Source organism: Haematobia irritans, chromosome 5, assembly GCF_050003625.1.
Source record: "Haematobia irritans isolate KBUSLIRL chromosome 5, ASM5000362v1, whole genome shotgun sequence".
Classification (NCBI taxonomy): Eukaryota; Metazoa; Arthropoda; class Insecta; order Diptera; family Muscidae; genus Haematobia; species Haematobia irritans.
Window position 1 is genome coordinate 98,359,313 of NC_134401.1, and position 21,653 is coordinate 98,380,965.

The 21,653-nt window shown below is 32.8% G+C and overlaps 2 protein-coding genes across 2 annotated transcripts; one reads left to right on the forward strand and one right to left on the reverse strand.

Moving 5' to 3' along the window:
- The first annotated feature begins 500 nt into the window (after positions 1-500).
- On the forward strand, positions 501-1,010 carry LOC142238640 (uncharacterized). The gene is made up of 2 exons (XM_075310333.1): positions 501-593; positions 672-1,010. The coding sequence occupies exon 2, from the start codon at positions 699-701 to the stop codon at positions 885-887; it is 189 nt and encodes a 62-aa protein (XP_075166448.1). The 5' UTR covers positions 501-593; positions 672-698; the 3' UTR covers positions 888-1,010.
- Positions 1,011-12,591: 11,581 nt separating this feature from the next.
- LOC142238515 (uncharacterized) lies at positions 12,592-13,318 on the reverse strand. Its single transcript, XM_075310185.1, has 2 exons — positions 12,878-13,318; positions 12,592-12,785 (listed from the first exon to the last, which is right to left on the reverse strand). The coding sequence occupies exons 1-2, from the start codon at positions 13,270-13,272 to the stop codon at positions 12,659-12,661; spliced, it is 522 nt and encodes a 173-aa protein (XP_075166300.1). The 5' UTR covers positions 13,273-13,318; the 3' UTR covers positions 12,592-12,658.
- Positions 13,319-21,653: the final 8,335 nt, after the last annotated feature.

Sequence of the window (21,653 nt, forward strand, 5' to 3'; positions counted from 1 at the left end):
TTCAGCACAGCACTACTATTATTTTGAGCACAACTGTATATACAAAGCAAAAAACTGGAATTAAATTAAAGTTAATGTATCATTCAAATTTCAATTAATATTTCATTTAATTAAAATGCATTCCTCTCATATAAACATTAAGAGATACTTCTCTCTCAGTAAGGGGTATACTTAAGTCAACTTTGCCCATTTGAATAATGCTTACGCGTATTGCATTCAATAGTATCTTGCGGAATATTACGCAAGCTATGTGGCATATTAAAATTTCTTCCCGCCCCAATAAAAATTGGTTTTTATTTGAAAATGTTTAAACTTTGCCATTTCTCTATTTACACCATTTTCTGAGAGTAAAAATGTTAGCATCTTCTTCTCAGAGAATATACCCCGATGACTTATAATCCGCTCTTAATTTTATTCATCTGCTCTCCTAATGATTTTCTCTTTATTTTATGAAGAAAAAAACAGATCTTTATGGTGAACTATGATTGTTTCAGTATTCATTCGAACGTTTGCTTCAACACACAAATTTCTCAACTCAGTGGATAAACTGAAAGATTTTCTCCCTCAAGTTTTGTTAAAAATCAGCTCTAAAAGTAAGCAATTTTGCTTATTGATTATTTGGTTGAGTGTTTTTGTATTTGCAATTATTTTATCCCCGCCACACCATCAAGGTTAGCTAGTCAATCTTCTACACAACAATGGTTGCCAGTATTCCACCTCCAGTATATTTTGCCGTCGGTCCTGAGCCTCATGAGATCGTTTGTCCGTATTGTAAACAAAAGGGAAAGACCATTGTGAGGCGTTTTCTCACTTCGTGCTTCATAAAGCGCCAATACTGTTCATCATGCGGCGAGTATTTGGGAACCTATAGACGTCCAAAGTTATAGACAGCTTTTATTAATTATTTTAAAATGTTTTTAATAAATAAAATCTATAGACTCTTCCGAATGTATGATACATATAAACAAATATAAAATAAACAAATTTAACAAAATGTTTTGAAAAGTAAATAGTTTTCTGGTTGTAATTAAGGATGAAATTTTATATGCCACATACATATGCCAAAGCAATGTTCGTACGAGTTGAAGAAGCTTGCTTGTATAGTTTTGAAAAAAACGTAGCTTTGAATTTATATAAAAACAAGTGAGGAAAGTCTAAAGTCGGGCGGGGCCGACTATATTATACCCTGCACCACTTTGTAGATCTAAATTTTCGATACCATATCACATCCGTTAAATGTGTTGGGGCCAATATATAAAGGTTTGTCCCAAATACATACATTTAAATATCACTCGATTTAGACAGAATTTGACTTCTACAAAATCTATAGACTCAAAATTTAAGTCAGCTAATGGCAAAAGTTTATTTATGATTTATTGCTCGATATATATGTATTAGAAGTTTAGCAAAATCAGAGTAATTTTTACAACTTTTCGACTAAGCAGTGGCGATTTTACAAGGAACATGTTGGTATTTTGACAATTTTTGTCCAAATCAGAAAAACATATATATGGGAGCTATATCTAAATCTGAACCGATTTCAACCTAATTTGGCACACATAGCAACAATGCTAATTCTACTCCCTGTGCAAAATTTCAACTAAATCGGAGCAAAAAATTGCCCTCTGTGCTCATTTGAGTGTAAATCGGGCGAAAGCTATATATGGGAGCTATATCTAAATCTGAACCGATTTCCACCAAATTTGACACACATACCTATAATGCTAATTCTACTCCCTGTGCAAAATTTCAACTAAATCGAAGCAAAAAATTGGCCTCTGTGGGCAAATGAGTGTAAATCGGGCCAAAGCTATATATGGGAGCTATATCTAAATCTGAACCGATTTCAACCAAATTTGACACGCATAGTTACAATGCTAATTTTACTCCCTGTGCAAAATTTCAACTAAATCGGACTTAAAAATTGGCCTCTGTGGTCATATGAGTGTAAATCGGGCGAAAGCTATATATGGGAGATATATCTAAATCTGAACCGATTCCAACCAAATTTGGCACGTATAGGTACAATGCTAATTCTACTCCCTGTGCAAAATTTCAACTAAATCGGAGTTAAAAATTATCCTCTGTGGTCATATGAGTGTAAATCGGGCGAAAGCTTTATATGGGAGCTATATCTAAATCTGAACCGATTTCCACCAAATTTGACACACATACCTATAATGCTAATTCTACTCCCTGTGCAAAATTTCAACTAAATCGAAGCAAAAAATTGGCCTCTGTGGGCAAATGAGTGTAAATCGGGCCAAAGCTATATATGGGAGCTATATCTAAATCTGAACCGATTTGGATGATATTTTGCAAGTTTTTCGAGACTCATAAAATATTCGGATGTACGGAATTTGAGGAAGATCGGTTAATATACACGCCAATTATGACCAGATCGGTGAAAAATATATATGGCAGCTATATCTAAATCTGAACCGATTTTTTCCAAAATCAATAGGGATCGTCTTTGAGCCGAAACAGGACCCTATACCAAATTTTAGGACAATCGGACTAAAACTGCGAGCTGTACTTTGCACACAAAAATACATCAACAGACAGACAGACAGACAGACGGACAGACAGACAGACAGATAGACGGACATCGCTAAATCGACTCAGAATTTAATTCTAAGACGATCGGTATACTAAACGATGGGTCTCAGACTTTTCCTTCTTGGCGTTACATACAAATGCACAAACTTATTATACCCTGTACCACAGTAGTGGTGAAGGGTATAAAGATCCATGTCTTAATCTGGTTATCGGTCTATATGGGAGCTATTTCTTATCTCAGCTAAAAAAGAGCTTCCAAAAAATAGTTTGGCTTGGATCATCTCCAATGAATTTTACATGGGCTTGTTGTCATAGGATGGAGTTCTCCGTTTTTGATTCATTTGTGTTGCTTTAGAAGTTGTGCCTTGGAAGTTCATTTGAATGAAGAAATTAAAAAAAAAAACAAGTAAGTAAAGTCTAAAGTCGGGCGGGGCCGACTATATTATACCCTTCACCACCATGTAGACCAGCATTTGTGTTACCATCTCAACTACTTCAAATTTGCTGGGAGCTATATAAAGGTTTGCATTTTCAGGTACAAATACTTATAATGGAGACAATTTTTTGTACTTCTACAAAATCTCTAGAATTAAAATTGAAATCGGCTAACGCCCTGGAATGAAACACAATGTTAATAAACAATATGGGAAATATGAAGCGAGAGAAATTTTGAGGCAATTGTACATAAGAGCATTTGCGATTTATCAGGCGATACTTATGTATTCGAGATATAGGACAATTTGAGTAACATTTCCAATTTTTGCTACTCAGCAGTGACGATTTTACAAGGATATTGGTTAGATCTTGCCAAGATATGTGGTCAAGTGTGGGTTGTGATATATTATTTGGTCAAGTCGGGCGACTTGGAGCCTTATTTAAAACTCAACCGTTCTGTGGAAAGTCTGGCATTGCAGTGTGTAGGATATGGTATGGGGAAATCATCACAGAATTTTGTGTAAAGTGTTAGAATTTTGGCCATATTTGTTTTCTCTGAGGAAACTATCCAGTCAATTGGAGGAAAATCCCATTGAAAATGGGTCTAATACCTCATTCACATTATACTTCCAAAATCCACTTTACCCAGATTTCAAATGTCATTTGCCTTATAAAAAAGGGATTTTAAATCTACTTTTAGTAGATTTTGATCCTAATGTGTATGACCTATAAAATATGAAACAGTCTACCATATTTCCCAAACTCTGGTGTACGTATATATGGAGCTATATATAATCTGAACCAATTTTGACTAAATTTGACATGCATAGTTAGAATAATAATTCTGCTATCTATGCGAAATTTCACATAAATGGGAGTATAACTTTGGCTCACCTGGTCATATGAGTGCAAATCGGACGGGAGATATATATGGGAGCCATATCTAAATCTGAACCGATTTCAACCAAATTTGCCACAATTACCTATACTACTAAACGTACTCCTTGTGCGAAATTTGAAGCAAATCAAGGCAAAATCCTGGATATTGAGGCCATATATGTTCAAGTCGGACGAAATATATTTATGGAAGCTATATCTAAATCTGAATCGACTATGACCATATTTGGCACATACAATAGTATCGTTAAAAGTACCGCTTGTGCAAAATTTGAAGTAAGTCAGGGCAAAACTCTGGCTTTTGAGACCATATAAGTCCAAATCGGGCGAAAGATATATATGTGAGCTATATCTAAATCTGAACTGATTTTAACAAAATTTGACACACTTAACGATACTATTAAACGTACCCCTTGTGCAAAATTTGAAGCAAATCACGGCAAAACTTTGGCTTTTGTGGCCATATAAGTTCAAATCGGACGAAAGATATATATGGGAGCTATATCTAAATTTGAACCGATTTCAATCAAATTTACCAAGCATTGGTAGAATGTCAATTCTACCCTCTTTGCAAAATTTCACGAAGATCGGTAGTAAACTTTGGCCTCTGTGGTCATATGAGTCTAAATCGGACGAAAGATATATATGAGAACTATATCTAAATCTGAACCGATTTGGCTGATATTTTGCAAGATTTTCGAGATTCATAAAATATTTGGATGTACGGTATTTCAAGAAAATTGGTTGATAAACACGATAACTATGACCACATCGGGGATAAATATATATGGCAGCTATATCTAAATCTGAACCGATTTTTTCCAAAACCAATAGCGATTGTCTCTGTCCCAAGAAACGGCCCTATGCCAAATTTGAGGACGATCGGACTTAAATTGCGAGCTGTACTTTGTGCACAAAATTACATATACAGACAGACAGACGGACAGACAGACAGACGGACATCGCTAAATCGACAGAATTTAATTCTAAGCCGATCGGTATACTAAAAGATGGGTCTATGACCACTATTTCTTGGCGTTACATACAAATGCACAAACTTATTATACCCTGTACCACAGTAGTGGTGAAGGGTATAATGATCTATAGAAATCAAGTTTTCCAAGAATGTTCGAAAGAAATAAAAATGTGCAAACATTTTCTACAGATATAAATTTTTGAGAAAGTTTTCCATAGAAATAAAATTTTGATAAAATTTTCTATGAAAATAAAATTTTGACAAAATTTTCAATGAAAATAAAATTTTGATAAAATTTTCTATATAAATAAAATTTTGACACAATTTTCTATGAAAATAAAATTTTTATAAAATTCTCTATAGAAATAAAATTTTGACAAAATTTTCTATAGAAATAAAATTTTGACAAAATTTTCTATAGACATAAAATTTGTACAAAATTTTCTATAGAAATAGAATTTTGAAAAATATTTCTATAGAAATAACATTTTGACAAAATTTTCTGTATAAATAAAATTTTGACAAAATTTTCTCTAGAAATAAAATTTTGACGAAATTTTCTATAGAAATGAAATTTTTACAAAATTTTCTATAGAAATAAATTGTTGTGGAAATTTTCTATAGAAATTAAATTTTGCAAAAATTTGTTTAGAAATAAAATTTTGCAAGAATTTACTATAAAAAAAATGCCAAAAATGATCTATAGAAATTAAGTTTTACAAGAATGTTCGAAAGAAATAAAAATGTGCAAACATTTTCTACAGATATAAAGTTTAGAGAAAGTTTTCTATAGAAATAAAATTTTGGTAAAATTTTCTATGAAAATAAAATTTTGACAAAATTTTCAATGAAAATAAAATTTTGTCAAAAATTTCTATATAAATAAGATTTTGACACAATTTTCTATGAAAATAAAGTTTTGATAAAATATTCAATGAAAACAAATTTTTGACAAAATTTTCTATAGAAATAAAATTTTGACAAAATTTTCTATAGAAATAAAATTTTTACAAAATTTTCTATAGAAATAAAATTTTGACAAAATTTTCTATAGAAATAAAATTTTGACAAAATTGTCTATAGAAATAAAATTTTTACAAAATTTTCTATAGAAATAGAATTTTGAAAAATATTTTTATAGAAATAACATTTTGACTAAATTTTCTGTATAAATAAAATTTTGACAAAATTTTATATAGAAACAAAATTTTGACAAAATTTTCTATAGAAATAAAATTTTGACGAAATTTTCTATAGAAATAAAATTTTGACGAAATTTTCTATAGAAATAAAATTTTGACAACTTTTTCTGTAGAAATAAAAGGTTAACAACATTTTCTATAAATTCAATATAAAACATTTCTTTTGAATAAAACAAAATTTATATACTAACCACAAAAACTTCAATTTTTTTTTTATTCTGACAGATGTTTGGTAAAATTTTCTTCAAATTTTGGTGGTAGATTATTTTTGGCACGAGTGGTAACCGTGATAGTAATACTGTAGATGTGAAATGTGGTATAGCTCCTACATGTCTGAAATATCTAGCAAAAACTCTTTTTGCCTGGCTCTAAACGTGTAAACGAACTGCTTCTATTCAAAATTTTTGAACGGAGCTAATATTGTTATTTTTGGGGCAAAAATCGGAAAGTCGGCATTTGCTATTTTTTGAGTAAAAATCGTCAAAATGCCGATAAATCGGCAAAATTGGCAGCCCTGTCCCATATACATACGTTTAAAACTGAACCGACAATATATTTAAGACTTCTTAGAAAATCTATTGACTTAAAATTTAAGTCGGTTAATGCCCTGGGGTGGAACACAATGTTAGTAAAAAATATGGGAAACATTTAAATATGAACCAATTTTGAGGCAACTTCGCAAAAGTGTAATTATGATTTATCGGTCGATAGACATGTATTAGAAGTATAGGACAATTGGAGTCATTTTTACGAGTTTTCTACTAAGCAGTGGCGATTTCACAAGGAAAATGTTGGTATTTTGATCATTCTTGTCGAAATCAGAAAAACATATATATGGCAGCTATATCTAAATCTGAACCGATTTCAACTAAATTTGGCACGCATAGCAACAAAGCTAATTCTACTCTCTGTGCAAAATTTCACTAAATCGGAGTAAAAAATTGGCCTCTGTGGCCATATGAGTGTAAATCGGGCGAAAGCTATATATGGCAGCTTTATCTAATTCTGAACCGATTTAAACCAAATTTGGTACGGACAGTCAGAAGGTTAATTCTACTTTTTGTGCAAAATTTCAAGTAAATCGGTGTAAAACATTAGCCACCGTGGTCATATGAGTATAACAGGTTGGCTGGTAAGTCCCCGGTCTAACCAAGAAAAACACATTTTTTGTCAAAATTCGTTTTTATTATTCAACATAGTTGCCTTCAAGAGCGATACAACGATTATAACGACCTTCCAATTTTTTGGTACCATTTTGGTAGTACTCCTTCGGTTTTGCCTCAAATTAGGCCTCAGTTTCGGTGATCACCTCCTCTTCATTGCAGCCAATTTTTTTCCCTGCGAGCATCCTTTTGAGGTCTGAGAACAAGAAAAATCGCTGGGGGCCAGATCTGGAGAATACGGTGGGTGGCGAAGCAATTCGAAGCCCAATTCATGAATTTTTGCCATCGTTCTCAATGACTTGTGGCACGGTGCGTTGTCTTGGTGGAACAACACTGTTTTATACCCACCACCATAGAATGGTGACGGGGGTATAATAAGTTTGTCATTCCGTTTGTAACACATCGAAATATCGATTTCCGACTATATAAAGTATATATTCTTGATCAGGGAGAAATTCTAAGACGATATAACGATGTCCGTCTGTCTGTCTGTTGTAATCACGCTACAGTCTTCAATAATGAAGCAATCGTGCTGAAATTTTGCACAAACTCGTCTTTTATCTGCAGGCAGGTCAAGTTCGAAGATGGGCTATATCGGTCCAGGTTTTGATATGGTCCCCATATAAACCGACCTCCCGATTTGGGGTCTTGGGCTTATAGAAATCGTAGTTTTTATCCAATTTGCCTGAAATTTGAAATCTAGAGGTATTTTATGACCATAAAGAGGTGTGCCAAAAATGGTGAGTATCGGTCCATGTTTTGGTATAGCCCCCATATAGACCGATCTCCCGATTTTACTTCTTGGGCTTATAGAAACCGCAGTTTTTATTCAATTTACCTGAAATTGGAAATCTAGAGATATTGTAGGACCACAAATACGTGTGCCAAAAATTGTGAGTATCGGTCCATATTTTGGTATAGCCCCCATATAGACCGATCTCCCGATTTTACTTCTTGGGCTTATAGAAACCGCAGTTTTTATTCAATTTACCTGAAATTGAAAATCTAGAGGTATTGTAGGACCACAAATACGTGTGCCAAAAATTGTGAGTATCGGTCCATATTTTGGTATAGCCCCCATATAGACCCATCTCCCAATTTTACGTCTTGGGCTTATGGAAACTGCAGTTTTTATTCAATTTACCTGAAATTGGAAATCTAGCGGTATTGTAGGACCACAAATACGTGTGCCAAAAATTGTGAGTATCGGTCCATGTTTTGGTATGGTCCCCATATAAAAAGACCTTCAGATTTGGGGTCTTGGGCTTATAGAAACCGTAGTTTTTAACCAATTTGTCTGAAATTGGAAATCTAGAGGTATTTTAGGACCATTAAGAGGTGTGCCGAAAATGGTGAGTATCGGTCCATATTTTGGTATAGCCCCCATATAGACCGATTTCCCGATTTTACTTCTTGGAATTCTAGAATCCGAAGTTTTTATCCTATATGGCTGAAATTGGAAATCTAGAGGTATTTTCGGGTCATAAAGAGGTGTGCCGAAAACGGTGAGTATCGGTCCATATTTTAGTATAGCCCCCATAAGAACAATCTCCCGATTTAACTCCTTGGGTTTCTAGAAACCGTAGTTTTTATCTGATTTGCCTGAAATTGTAAATATTCTGGTATTTTAGGCTCACAAAAACGTGTATCGGATTAAGTTTTTATCGGTCCATTTGGTAATGCCTCCATATAGACCGACTTCACTTCTTGAGGGTGTAGAAGGCGCACTGATCATGAAAATTGCTTGAAACTCAATGTAAAATTTCCAGATTTTACTTCTACAGATTTAAGATTTCAAATCAAGACGTTATTTTATAATTTTCTTGCACACTTACAAGAGATGTTAATGATTCCTCTAAAACTCGAACAAAAATGGTTCTTATAAATCCAGAATCTGATATAGTCCTCATAGGTGAAATCTTTAAATTTATCTTCGGGAAGTGTCCTCAAGTCCTCAAGCCCTCCTGAAATGTCAAAGGAAACCCTAATATTTGGTTCATGGTGGTGGGTATTTAAAATTCGGCCCGGCCGAACTTAGTGCTGTATATACTTGTTCTTCTTCATATTGGGCCGTTTTGCCGCGATTTCGACCTTCAAACGCTCCAATAACGCCATATAATAATCACTGTTGATGGTTTTTCCCTTCTCAAGATAATCGATAAAAATTATTCCATGCGCATCCCAAAAAACAGAGGCCATTACTTTGCCAGCGGACTTTTGAGTCTTTCTACGCTTCGGAGACGGTACACCGGTCGCTGTCCACTCAGCCGACTGTCGATTGGACTCAGGAGTGTAGTGATGGAGCCATGTTTCATCCATTGTCACATATCGACGGAAAAACTCGGGGTATATTACGAGTTAACAGCTACAATCACCGCTCAGAATCATCAACATGTTGTTGTTTTTGGCCAAATGTGAGCTCGCGCGGCACCCATTTTGCACAGAGCTTCCGCATATCCAAATATTGATGAATGATGTGACCAACACGTTCCTTTGATATCTTTAAGGCCTCTGCTATCTCGATCAACTTCATTTTACGGTCATTCAAAATCATTTTGTGGATTTTTTTGATGTTTTCGTCGGTAACCACCTCTTTCGGGCATCCACTGCGTTCACCGTCCTCCGTGCTCATTTCACCACGTTTGAATTTTGCATACCAATCAATTATTGTTGATTTCCCTGGGGCAGAGTCCGGAAACTCATTATCAAGCCAAGTTTTTGCTTCCACCGTATTTATTCCCCTTCAGAAAACAGTATTTTATCAAAATACGAAATTCCTTTTTTTTTTCATTTTTTTCCATTTTTTTTCACAATAACAAAAGTTGCTTCACAAAAGACGCACACGTCAAATTTTGACACGAATCATTTGAAGGTTGGTACTATATAAAAATAATATGCATTTAATACTAGCGACGCCATCTATGTGTCAGACCGGGGACTTTTCAGCCAACCTGTTAAAAAGGAGGTCCCTTGCCATTGAGCTTAACATGGAATCGGGCAGCACTCAGCGATAAGAGAGAAGTTCACCAACGTGGTATCACAATGGTCTGAATAGTCTAAGTGAGCCTGACTCATCGGGCTGCCACCTAACCTAACCTAACCATATACGAGCCGAAAGTTCTCATCACCGTATCTCTAATCAACATCCGAACATCAGCAACCCGAAGACGTCATCAACTCCTGATCACCTATGAATACAAAAATTACCGATCTACGAAAAATCGACAAGTACCACAATTTTCGAAAAGTACAACAATATTTACCCGAAACTCTAACCAAAATCTCGAAAACATCCAACAACCGGATCGACTGTAAGAGCTTCGAAGTTTTCATCAACTACCGATCATCAGAAAATCAATGGTAGATAGGATCTGGCATGAGGGTTGATATATAAAAATAAATGGCGCCCAACGTGGGGCTGTATTAGTGGAGAAAACATTAAAATCATTTCTTTTAAACAATGTTTTGACCTATAGCAAAATGGCAGTGGTCACTCTGTCTATTGATACTTCCTCATTTTAATGACGGATGGAACTCAAATTTTAAATATGCATCATAATTGAATTCTTAAGCGGAGATAGATGGTTTGATTATAAGACAAATTGTGATGGATATTTTAAGTAGTTCAAACTCGTCAAATTTGCTTGAGAATTTTGAATCTGAAGGATGTCGGGTTCCTACTCGCCCATTTGAGTGGTTCGTTTGGAAATATGAGTTTTTGTAAAGAAAATTTTAATAAATAAATGTTGGACCAGGTCAATAGACTTCGGATTTTTAAGAACCATGGTGTGGTTATATACCTCTAAAGATGTGATCAACTAGTTTTTTTGTTTGTTTTAGCATTAAAGTAGATAGGATAGAGATGGAAGAAAATTGAAGATCTGAGTGTAGGAAATGCTAAAAGGTCTGAAAAAAATTGATACGATCGGCATGGAGGGTAGCCGGAAGCCGATCGAGATATCCAGATCTCTATACCGATATCTATTCGTACATTTTTAATGCGCAATTATCGGCCTTTATTATACCCTCCACCATAGTAGGATGGGGGGGGGGGGGGGTATATTAACTTTGTCATTCCCTTTGTAACACATCGAAATAGTGCTCTAAGACCAAATAAAGTATATATACTCTGGGTCGTGGTGAAATTCTGAGTCGATCTGAGCATGTCCGTCCGTCCGTCTGTTGAAATCACGTTAACTTCCGAACGAAACAAGCTATCGACTTGAAACTTGGCACAAGTAGTTGTTATTGATGTAGGTCGGATGCTATTGCAAATGGACCATGTCGGTCCACTTTTACGTATAGCCCCCCTATAAACGGACCCCCAAATTTGGCTTGCGGGTCTTCTTAGAGAAGCAAATTTCATACGATCCGGCTGACATTTGGTACATGGTGTTAAAAAATGTCTCTAACAACCATGCAAAAATTGGTCCACATCGGTCCATAATTATATATAGCCCCCATATAAACCGATCGCCAGATTTGACTTCCGGAGCCTCTTGGAAGACCAAAATTCATCTGATTCAGTTGAAATTTGGTACGTGGTCTTAATATATGGCCTCAAAAACCCATGCAAAATTGGTCGAAATCGGTCCATAATTATATATAGGCCCCATATAATCCGATCCCCAGATTTGACCTCCGGAGCCCCTTGGAAGAGCAAAATTCATCCGATTCGGTTGAAATTGGGTACGTGATGTTAGTATATGGTATCCAACAACCATGCAGGAATTGATTCATATCAGTCCATAATTATATATAGCCCCCATATAAACCGATCCCAAGATTTGACCACCTTTTGGAGAAGCAAAATTCATCCGATCTGGTTGAAATTTGATACGTGGTATATGTATATATAGTATATGATATTTAACAACCATGTCAAAAGTGGTCCATATCAGTCCATAATCATATATAGCCCCCATATAAACCGATCCCGAGATTTGGTTTTGGAGCCTCTTGGAGGAGCAAATTTCATCCGCGTCAGTTACAACCATGTCTAACTAGGTCCATATCGGTCTATAGTTATATATAGCCCTTAGATTCGGCCTGACCGAACTTACGGCTGTATATACTTGTTCTTAATTTGCTACCTTAAATTTTATTGAGATTATAAGCGACTGAGATCTATCTAGGGTCAATGGTAAATAGGATCTGGCGTGAAAGTCTTTACACAGATCCTCACCCTATTATCAGATTGATTGATAGATCAGTGGGTCCTTATAGGGACTCTGGAGATAGCTGAGCATAACACAGGCGGCGAGAAAACCACATTACAAAGGGGGCAAGCATTTAATCCTAAAGAACTAAGCAAGCACATTAATTTTAATTTCACGCAAGATGTCAAAATACGACATGATTATATCTATAATACTCTTTATTTATTGTTTGTTCGTTTTATAAAAATATTCGAAAAATCGTTGTAATCACAAAGCCTTCCTCAGTTTACCTAATTTTCCGCCACATTGACTGCAATAGAGACTATTCGTGTGCCACTCACTGTTGCAGCCACACCAGGTGCATAGACAACATAGCCAGAAAATGGGAAAAACGCTGAAAATAAAAACCAAACAAAAGTGAAAACCATTGAGGACAATTAAATACTCGACATCGATTCTCTGCTCTCCCTCCCCCGCTTATCGTACCAAGACAACAGCGATAGACAACAAGTGGCATCTTTACAGCTAGCACCTCGCATTACACAGGCATCCGCCTTCTGATGACACAATGGACATTTGACGTGATAGGTCGATGGTCCCACAGCATAAAATCGCACACTAGGTTTATCCTCTTTGCCTCGGGAGCTTTTCAATTGCTGGACACTGGTGGGTGTTATCACTTCGTCTATATAGGGTAAACCATTATCGCTGCCCGCGCCACCATTGGCCTCGCCCTCATCATTGACAACAACCAGACTGGCGATGACTTGGCCATTGCTGACATCACTCGATTTGACGGGAATCAGTTTCAATTTAATGTGATTTTGTTTGACCACAGACTCGGTGGCGATTTCCATCTGTTGTTGCTGTTGCTGATCCATTCTGTTGAAGTTGCTCACGTTTACTAACCCCACTGGGTAAATGGTGGGCATGAATTTACTTCCACATACAGTAACGGATAATTGGGGCAAGATCTGTAATCAATTGCCTACAAGTCATACATTAAGAGAACACAAAAGAGAGAGAAGGAGAGATCTCGAGAGAGAGGGCGTATTGTTGATGTGAAGAGAATGAAAATCAGTTGTGGGAAAATTACTGAGCATTTCTATGTATTGGTGATCGAATGTATAATGCTGTATAAATTGTTCTATTTTTAATGGAGTATGATTCGGAGAATAGTGGCTCGTGTCATATCTAGGGTTACCAGATGATGGTTGGCGGAATCCGGGACATTGTGCCGTACATTCCGGGATTTGTCGGGGCAAGCAAAAACAGGTACATTTTTCGAAAATAGTTGCCATATTTTATCATTTGGTATTTATTTTGGTAAATTTGCATAAATGGTATGTTGTAGTCGTTATTGTCTGCAGATTTTGAAATTCCTAAATAGGTTTGAGCCTCTGAAACTTTCTCCCAAGATGCCTGCGATGATTTTAGATCAAACGTCAAAATTTTTGGAAAAGTTGTTTCTTAAAAGTCGGAAGCCTAAACCCATATTTACTGACATATTACTTTCGGTTATGGCAAACAAACTTTAGCTCTGAGGTGGCAATCGCTGTTTCTTTTGTAGTGCCTTTCGATACTGGGAATTTGGATATCGCCATGGAGTTGGGAATATTTCGCATCACAATTGACGATTGTTATAGTGTCGCTAAAGAGTCTGTGGTAGTGATGGGGACAAAACAAACTTTGAAATGTTGGCAGGGAATACAGACATGAATAGAATTGGACACTAACCGTGAACTGATTATAATTTGTAAAAATACATATTGGCGTATATTTTTTACATTTACTGCTCAATTGACAGCTGATGATCCGAAAGACAGTCATGGTAATTTGATTTCTGTAAGTGGTGAGTTTATGAAAAAGTATGAAAATCCAAAACCAAAAATATTTTTGAAACCGATTTAATTTCAAATCGTTTTCTTTTCTAGGAAATGGGAAAAATTAAAATATATGCCTCGAGTAATTGAAATTGCGGGATTTTTGGAAAATTTTGTGAAAGATTCGGGAACTTCCTGGAGACGAAATTCCGAGACAATCCAGACGAATCCCGGCCATCTGGCAAGCCTAGTTATATCTATGCTCTTTGCTATCCCTGAATTATATCCGCTCTTTATAGAACACCAGAAAACAATTAAATCAGCTGATTGCATGCGTTTTTTTTTGCGAGGATGAGATCAGCGTATCAATCAAGCAAGAAAAGAGAGAACAATGGCTATCAATAATATATAAGACTTCTATAGATTTCAATGAAAACATGTATGTATATACGGCCGAAAATTCGACCAGGCCGAATCTTCTGCACCCTTCGCCATGGATTGCGTACAAAGTTCTACTAAAGACCGTCATCGTCTTAACCGAGTTGCTTGGTTGTGGTCACGGTTGCCACAGTTAGTAGAATTCTACCAAAGCTGGTAGATGTTTTACAGTTTGGTAGATTGGTAGAATTCTCGATGTTTTGGTAGATTTTTCAAAATATTCCGCTTCAACAAAGACGTACTTCACAAATTTTCTATAGAAATAAAATTTTGAAAAATTTTCTATAGAAATAATATTTTGACAAAATTCTATACATTTTGAGAAAATTTTCTATAAAAATAAAATTTTGACAAAATTTTCTATAGCAATAAAATTTTGCCAAGATTTTCTATTGAATAACATTTTGACAAATAGAAATAAAATTTTGAAAAATTTTTCTATAGAACTAAAATTTTGACAAAGCTTTCTGTAGAAATAAAATTTTGAGAAATTTTTATGTAGAAAAAAAAAATTTTTTTGAGAAAATTTTCTAAAGAAATAAAATTTTGAGAAAATTTACTATAGAAATTAAATTTTGAGAAAATTTTCTATAGAAATAAAATGTTGACAAATTTTCTATTGAAATAACATTTTGACAAAATTTTCTATACAAATAACATTTTGAGAAAATTTTCTATAAAATAAAAATTTTGACAAATAGAAATAAAATTTTGAGACAATTTTTTATAGAAATAAAATTTTGGGAAAATTTTTAATAAAAATAAAATTTTGAGAAAATTTTCTATAGAAATAACATTTTTACAAAATTTTCTATAGAAATATAATTTTTACAAAATTTTCTATAGCAATAAAATTTTGATAAAAATAAATAAAGTTAAAAAAAATTATAGAAATAAAATTTTGAGAAAATTTTCTATAGAAATAAAATTTTTACAAAATTTTCTATAGCAATAAAATTTTGCTAAGATTTTCTATTTAAATAACATTTTGACAAATAGAAATAAAATTTTGAGAAAAATTTTTATAGAAATAAAATTTTGAGAAAATTTTTTATAGAAATAAAATTTTGAGAAAATTTGTTATAGAAATAAAATTTTGAGAAGTTTTTCTATAGAAAAAAATTTTTCAGAAAATTTTCTAAAGAAATAAGATTTTGAGAAAATTTACTATAGAAATAAAATTTTGAGAAAATTTTCTATAGAAATAAAATTTTTAAAAAATTTTCTATAGAAATAAAATTTTCAAAAATTTTTCTATAGCAATAAAATTTTGACAAATAGAAATAAAGTTTAAAAAAAATTCTATAGAAATAAAATTTTTACAAAATTTTCTATAGCAATAAAATTTTGCTAAGATTTTCTATTGAATAACATTTTGACAAATAGAAATAAAATTTTGAGAAAATTTTTTATAGAAATGAAATTTTGAGAACATTTTCTGTAGAAATAAAATTTTGACAAAATTTTCTATAGAAATAAAATTTTGACAAAATCTGCCATAGAAATAACATTTTGAAAAAAATTCTAGAGAAATAAAATTTTGACAAAATTGCCTACAAAAATAAAAATGTGGGAAATTTTCTACAGCAATACAATTTTGCCAAAATTTTCTATAGAAGTAATATTTTGAGAAATTTTTCTATAAAAATAAAATTTTGAGAAAATTTTCTATAGAAATAAAAAAATTTCTGCAGAAATAAAATTTTGACAAAATTTTCTATAGCAATAAAATTTTGCCAATATTTTCTGTTGAATAAACTTTTGAGAAATAGAAATAAAATTTTGTGAAAATTTTTTTATAGAAATAAAATTTTGAGAAAATTTTTTATAGAAATAAAATTTTTAGAAAATTTACTATAGAAATTAAATTTTGAGAAAATTTACTATAGAAATTAAATTTTGAGAAAATTTTCTAAAGAAATAAAATTTTGAAAACTTGTCTATAGCAATAAAATTTTGACAAAATTTCCTATAGAAATAAAATTTTGAGAAAATGTTCTATACACTCAAAAAAAAGTGAACTCACTATTTCACTAAAGCCAATTTAACTATATTTTAGTTCATGAAATTATTATATTTGGAGAAAGTTTCATGTACTCTAATAATTTTTTGCGTACGTTAGTTAAATGAACTAAAAGACGGGAAAAAATTATACGCAAATGAAGTAAAAAATTATACTAAATTCGTACTTCTCACAAAATAGTTCATTATTTCTTAAAATTTGTAAATCTTGTAATACTGTTTAGTTAAAAATTTCTAAAACTATTCAAAATTTTCTAAAATTAATCAAACGTTTTCTTCCTGGTGGGTTCACTGTTTTTTCAGTGTAGAAATAAAATTTTGAGAAAATTGTCTATAGAAATAAAATTTTGACAAAATTTTCTAAAGAAATGAAATTTTAAGAAAATTTTCTATAGAAATAAAATTTTGAGAAAATGTTCTATAGAACTAAAATTTTGAGAAAATTTTCTATAGCAATAAAATTTTGACAAAAAGAAATAAAGTTTAAAAAAAAATTTCTGTAGGAATACAATTTTGAGAAAATTTTCTGTAGAAATACAATTTTGACAAAATCTGCCATAGAAATAACATCTTGAAAAAAATCTATTAAAATAAAATTTTGACAAAATTTCCTACAAAAATAAAAATGTGGGAAATTTTCTACAGCAATAAAATTTTGAGAAAATTTTCTATAGGAATAAAAAAAAAATTCTGCAGAAATAAATTTCTGACAAAATCTCCTGTAGAAATAAAATTTTAGCAGTATTTGCTATAGAAATAAATTTTTGACAAAATTTTTTATCAAAATAAAATCTTGATAAATAGAAATAAAATTTTCAGAAATTTTTCTTTAGAAATAAAATTTTAAGAAAATTGTCTTTAGAAATAAAATTTTGAGAAAATTTTCTATAGAAATAAAATTGACAAAACTACAAGTGTAGCTTAACCAACAGAGGAAAAGAATGTTTGTCAAATTTATTTGGGCAAAGCCCTATAGACTGCAAGATGGTCGGATGGACGTACGTTTCGGAATTGCCACATTCCTCACCAGCATCCTCTACTTGCAGTAAAACTATCAACCAATTATCAGAATAAATTCGGGCAGTTCACTAAACCCAAAGTAAACCACACTTGAACCTTCCGAAAAAAGGTTTATGATAGTCGGCTTTTGCCGAAATAAATCGTTGTTCAAACATCTGTTGGTTAAGCTACACATGTAGTTTAGTCAATGCATGGTGTTAAGCTGAAATCAACAACAACAATGATTGAAAAATAAACCAACAATAACAAAACAAAACGAAATTAAATTTTGACAAAATTTTCTGTAGAAATACAATTTTGACAAAATTTTCCACAGAAATAAAATTTTGACAAAATTTTCTATAGAAATAAAATTTAGACAAAATTTTCTATAAAAATAAAATTTTGACAAAATTTTCTATAGAAATAAAATTTTCGTTTTGTTTTGTTATTGTTGGGTTATTCTTCAAGCATTATTGTTATTTTTCATGTCAGCTTAAAACCATGCATTGACTAAACTACAAATGTATCTTAACCATCAAAGTAAAAGAATGTTTGTCAAATTTATTTGGTCAAAGCCCTGTAGACTGCAAGATGGTTGGATGGACGCAAGTTTCGGAGACCATATACTAATATAACGTACAAAATGTCAACCGAATATGACGAAATTAGTTCCTCCAAGAGGCTCCGTAGGTCAAATCTGGGGATCGGTTTATATGGGGGCTATATATAATTATGGACCTATATGGACCAAGTTTAGCATGAATGTTAGAGACCATATACTAACACCTCGTACCAAATTTCAACCAGATCGGCTTAAATTTGCTCCTCCAAGAGGATCCCCAATCAAAATCTGGGGATCGGTTTATATGGGGACTGTATATATTTATAAACCGATATGGACAAATTTTTGCATGGGCATTAGAGGTCATATACGAACACCACGTACGAACTTTCAACCAGATCTTATGAAAGTTGCTCCTCGTAGAGCTTCCGCAAGCCAAATCTGGGGGTCCGTTTATATGGGGGCTATATGTAAACGTGGTCCAATATGGCCTATTTGCAATACCATCCGGCCTACATAAATAAAAACTAATTGTGCCAAGTTGCAAGTCGATAGCTTGTTTCGTTCGGAACAGACGGACGGACAGGCGGACATAGCTAGATCAACTCAGAATTTCACAACGACGAAGAATATATATACTTTATGGGGTCCAATATTTCCATGGTGTAGACCAATATTTCGATGTGTTCCAAACGGAATGACAAAGTTAATATACCCCCATCCTATGGTGGAGGGTATACAAATTAATTGGATCAATTAATTTCCTGATTGAAACAGATTTTTTTTCTGTGTGTCGAAAAAGTCAAATATAACTGAAAATACATAAGAAAGTGCTAAATTACATGAACTCTTATCCCAACTTATAAGAAACTCAAAAGATTATTATTTAATGACTAATAAATAAAACTACACTGAAAAAAAGCATGTCCGGTTCCAAAGATTTTGTCTTTACTTTAAATATTTTGGTATTGATTCCGAGCCAAAGAAGCGGAGAATACAAGTAAGGATACTTTTAATCCACAATTCTCTTTTAAATGTTGGTTTTGTGTACTTGATTCTACGAAGCAAATTTTAGTTTTTCATTTTTTCAACTTTTTTTCCTCATATGCTATCAAAGTCCTTTAAAAACGAGTAAAACGACAACTTTATTTTCCAAATTCAGACTCGACTTCCAGTAGAAATTATGCTATGTTTCAAGTAAAAAACGTCTTTAAAATAAAGTGTTGAAAAACATGTCCTATTTTTGAACGATTTTTTGCTTTATAGTCAAGATGCAAAAAGACAATAAATTTAAAGACAATTTCAAACATTTTTTCTTTCATGTTATGGTACCCATTTTTAAGTGAATTCACTTAATTATAAGGACAATACGACTTCATTGAAAAGTTTATCTACTTTTGGACAAGGAAAAAAACTTTATATTAGAGAACTGCGTCTTCTATGCTAAGCAAATTTTGCATTTGCATTTTAAAGACATTACATCTTTGACCTCACAACAATATTTTTTTTTCAGTGTACATTAAACATTTTTTTTCTGTTGCAATAAAAATATATTTTTATTGAACTAATTAAAAAAATATTTGAAATTACAGAATAAATCAATTATTTTTTTAATTAAGGGAATTTTTATTTTTTATTATTAATTAAGTCACTAATAATATCATTTTTCGCAATTGAAACAATTTCAATTAAAACAAGTATATACGGCCGTAAGTTCGGCCAGGCCGAATCTTATGTATCCTCCACCATGGATTGCGTAGGAACTTCTACTAAAGGCTGTCATCCACAATCGAATTACTTGGGTTGCGATAACACTTGCCCATGGCAAGGTATCGTAAAACTTTTTAACACTGTCTTCTAAATTGTAAGTTAGTCCATAAGGGGTATATATTAAACAAAAAAAGGCCGATTAAATACGTATATAATTCAGTTTGACAAAATTTTCTATAGAAATAAAATTTTGACAAAATTTTCTATAGAAATAAAAACTTGACAAAATTTTCTATAGAAATACATGTTGACAAAATTTTCTATGGAAGTAAAATGTTGACAAAATTTTCTATAGCAATAAAATTTTGACAAAATTTTCTACAGAAATAAATTTTTTACAAAATTTTCTGTAGAAATAAAATTTTGACAAAATTTTCTATGGAAATAAAATGTTGACAAACATTGCTATAGAAATAAACTTTTTACAAAACTTTCTATAGAAATGAAATTTTGACAAAACTTTCTATAGTAAAAAAATTTGACAATTTTTACATGGCTGTTAGAGGCCATATACTAACGAAATGTACCAAATTTCAACCGCATCGGATGACTTTTGCTCCTCCAAGAGGCTCCGGAGGTCAAATCTGGGGATCGGTTTATATGGGAGCTATATATAATTATGGACCGATATGGACCAATTTTTGCATGGTTGTTAGAGACCATATACTAACACCACGTACTAAATTTCAATTGGATCGGATGAATTTTGCTCATCCAAGAGACTCCAGAGTTCAAATCTGGGGATCGGTTTATATGGGAGCTATATATAATTATGGACCGATATGGACCAATTTTTGCATGCTTGTTAGAGACCGTATACTAACATCAGGTACCAAATTTCAACCGGATCGGATGAATTTTGCCCCTCCAAGAGGCTCCGGAGGTCAAATCTGGGGATCGGTTTATATGGGGGCTATATATAATTATGGACCGATATGGACCATGGTTGTTAGAGACCGTATACTTAGACCACGTACCAAATTTCAACCGGATCGGATGAATTTTGCTGCTCCGGAAGGCTCCGCAAGCCAAATTTGGGGATCGGTTTATATGCGGGCTATACGTAAACGTGGGCCGACATGGCCCATTTTCAATACCATCCGACCTACATCAATAACAACTACTTGTGCCAAGTTTCAAGTCGATAGCTAGTTTCGTTCGGAAGTTAGCGTGATTTCCACAGACGGACGGACAGCCGGACAGACGGACGGACGGACATGCTTAGATCGACTCAGAATTTCACCACGACCCAGAATATATATACTTTATGGGGTCTTAGAGCAATATTTCGATGTGTTACAAACGGAATGACAAAGTTAATAAAAAATTAATTCGAATAATTAATTTTGTATTGACTAAGAAATTCTTTTCTGTATGTATACACTGAAAAAACAGTGAACCCTTTTCCATTGCAAAATGAACTAAACTGTAGTAATATTGACCATGATTTAGCCCTTAAGATTTTTTTCAACTTGTCTAGTTTATAATTCTCTTAAATTTTAGTTAATCCATAACATTGTATTTTAGTTCATTTTTACAACACCATAAGATTTATATACCCCTACCAAGTTAAAAAGTCAGTATTATTTTGGTTTACTTGTTTATTTTTTGGCAAACCCGATAATAAAAATTGGTTAACAGTCTC

Coding starts and splice junctions, on each gene's coding strand:
- LOC142238640 (XM_075310333.1), top strand. CDS start 699: ATGGTTGCCAGTATTCCACCTCCAGTATATTTTGCCGTCGGTCCTGAG.
- LOC142238515 (XM_075310185.1), bottom strand. CDS start 13,272: ATGGATCAGCAACAGCAACAACAGATGGAAATCGCCACCGAGTCTGTG. Junction 12,786..12,877: donor TGTCTATCGCTGTTGTCTTG/GTACGATAAGCG, acceptor TTTTATTTTCAG/CGTTTTTCCCATTTTCTGGC.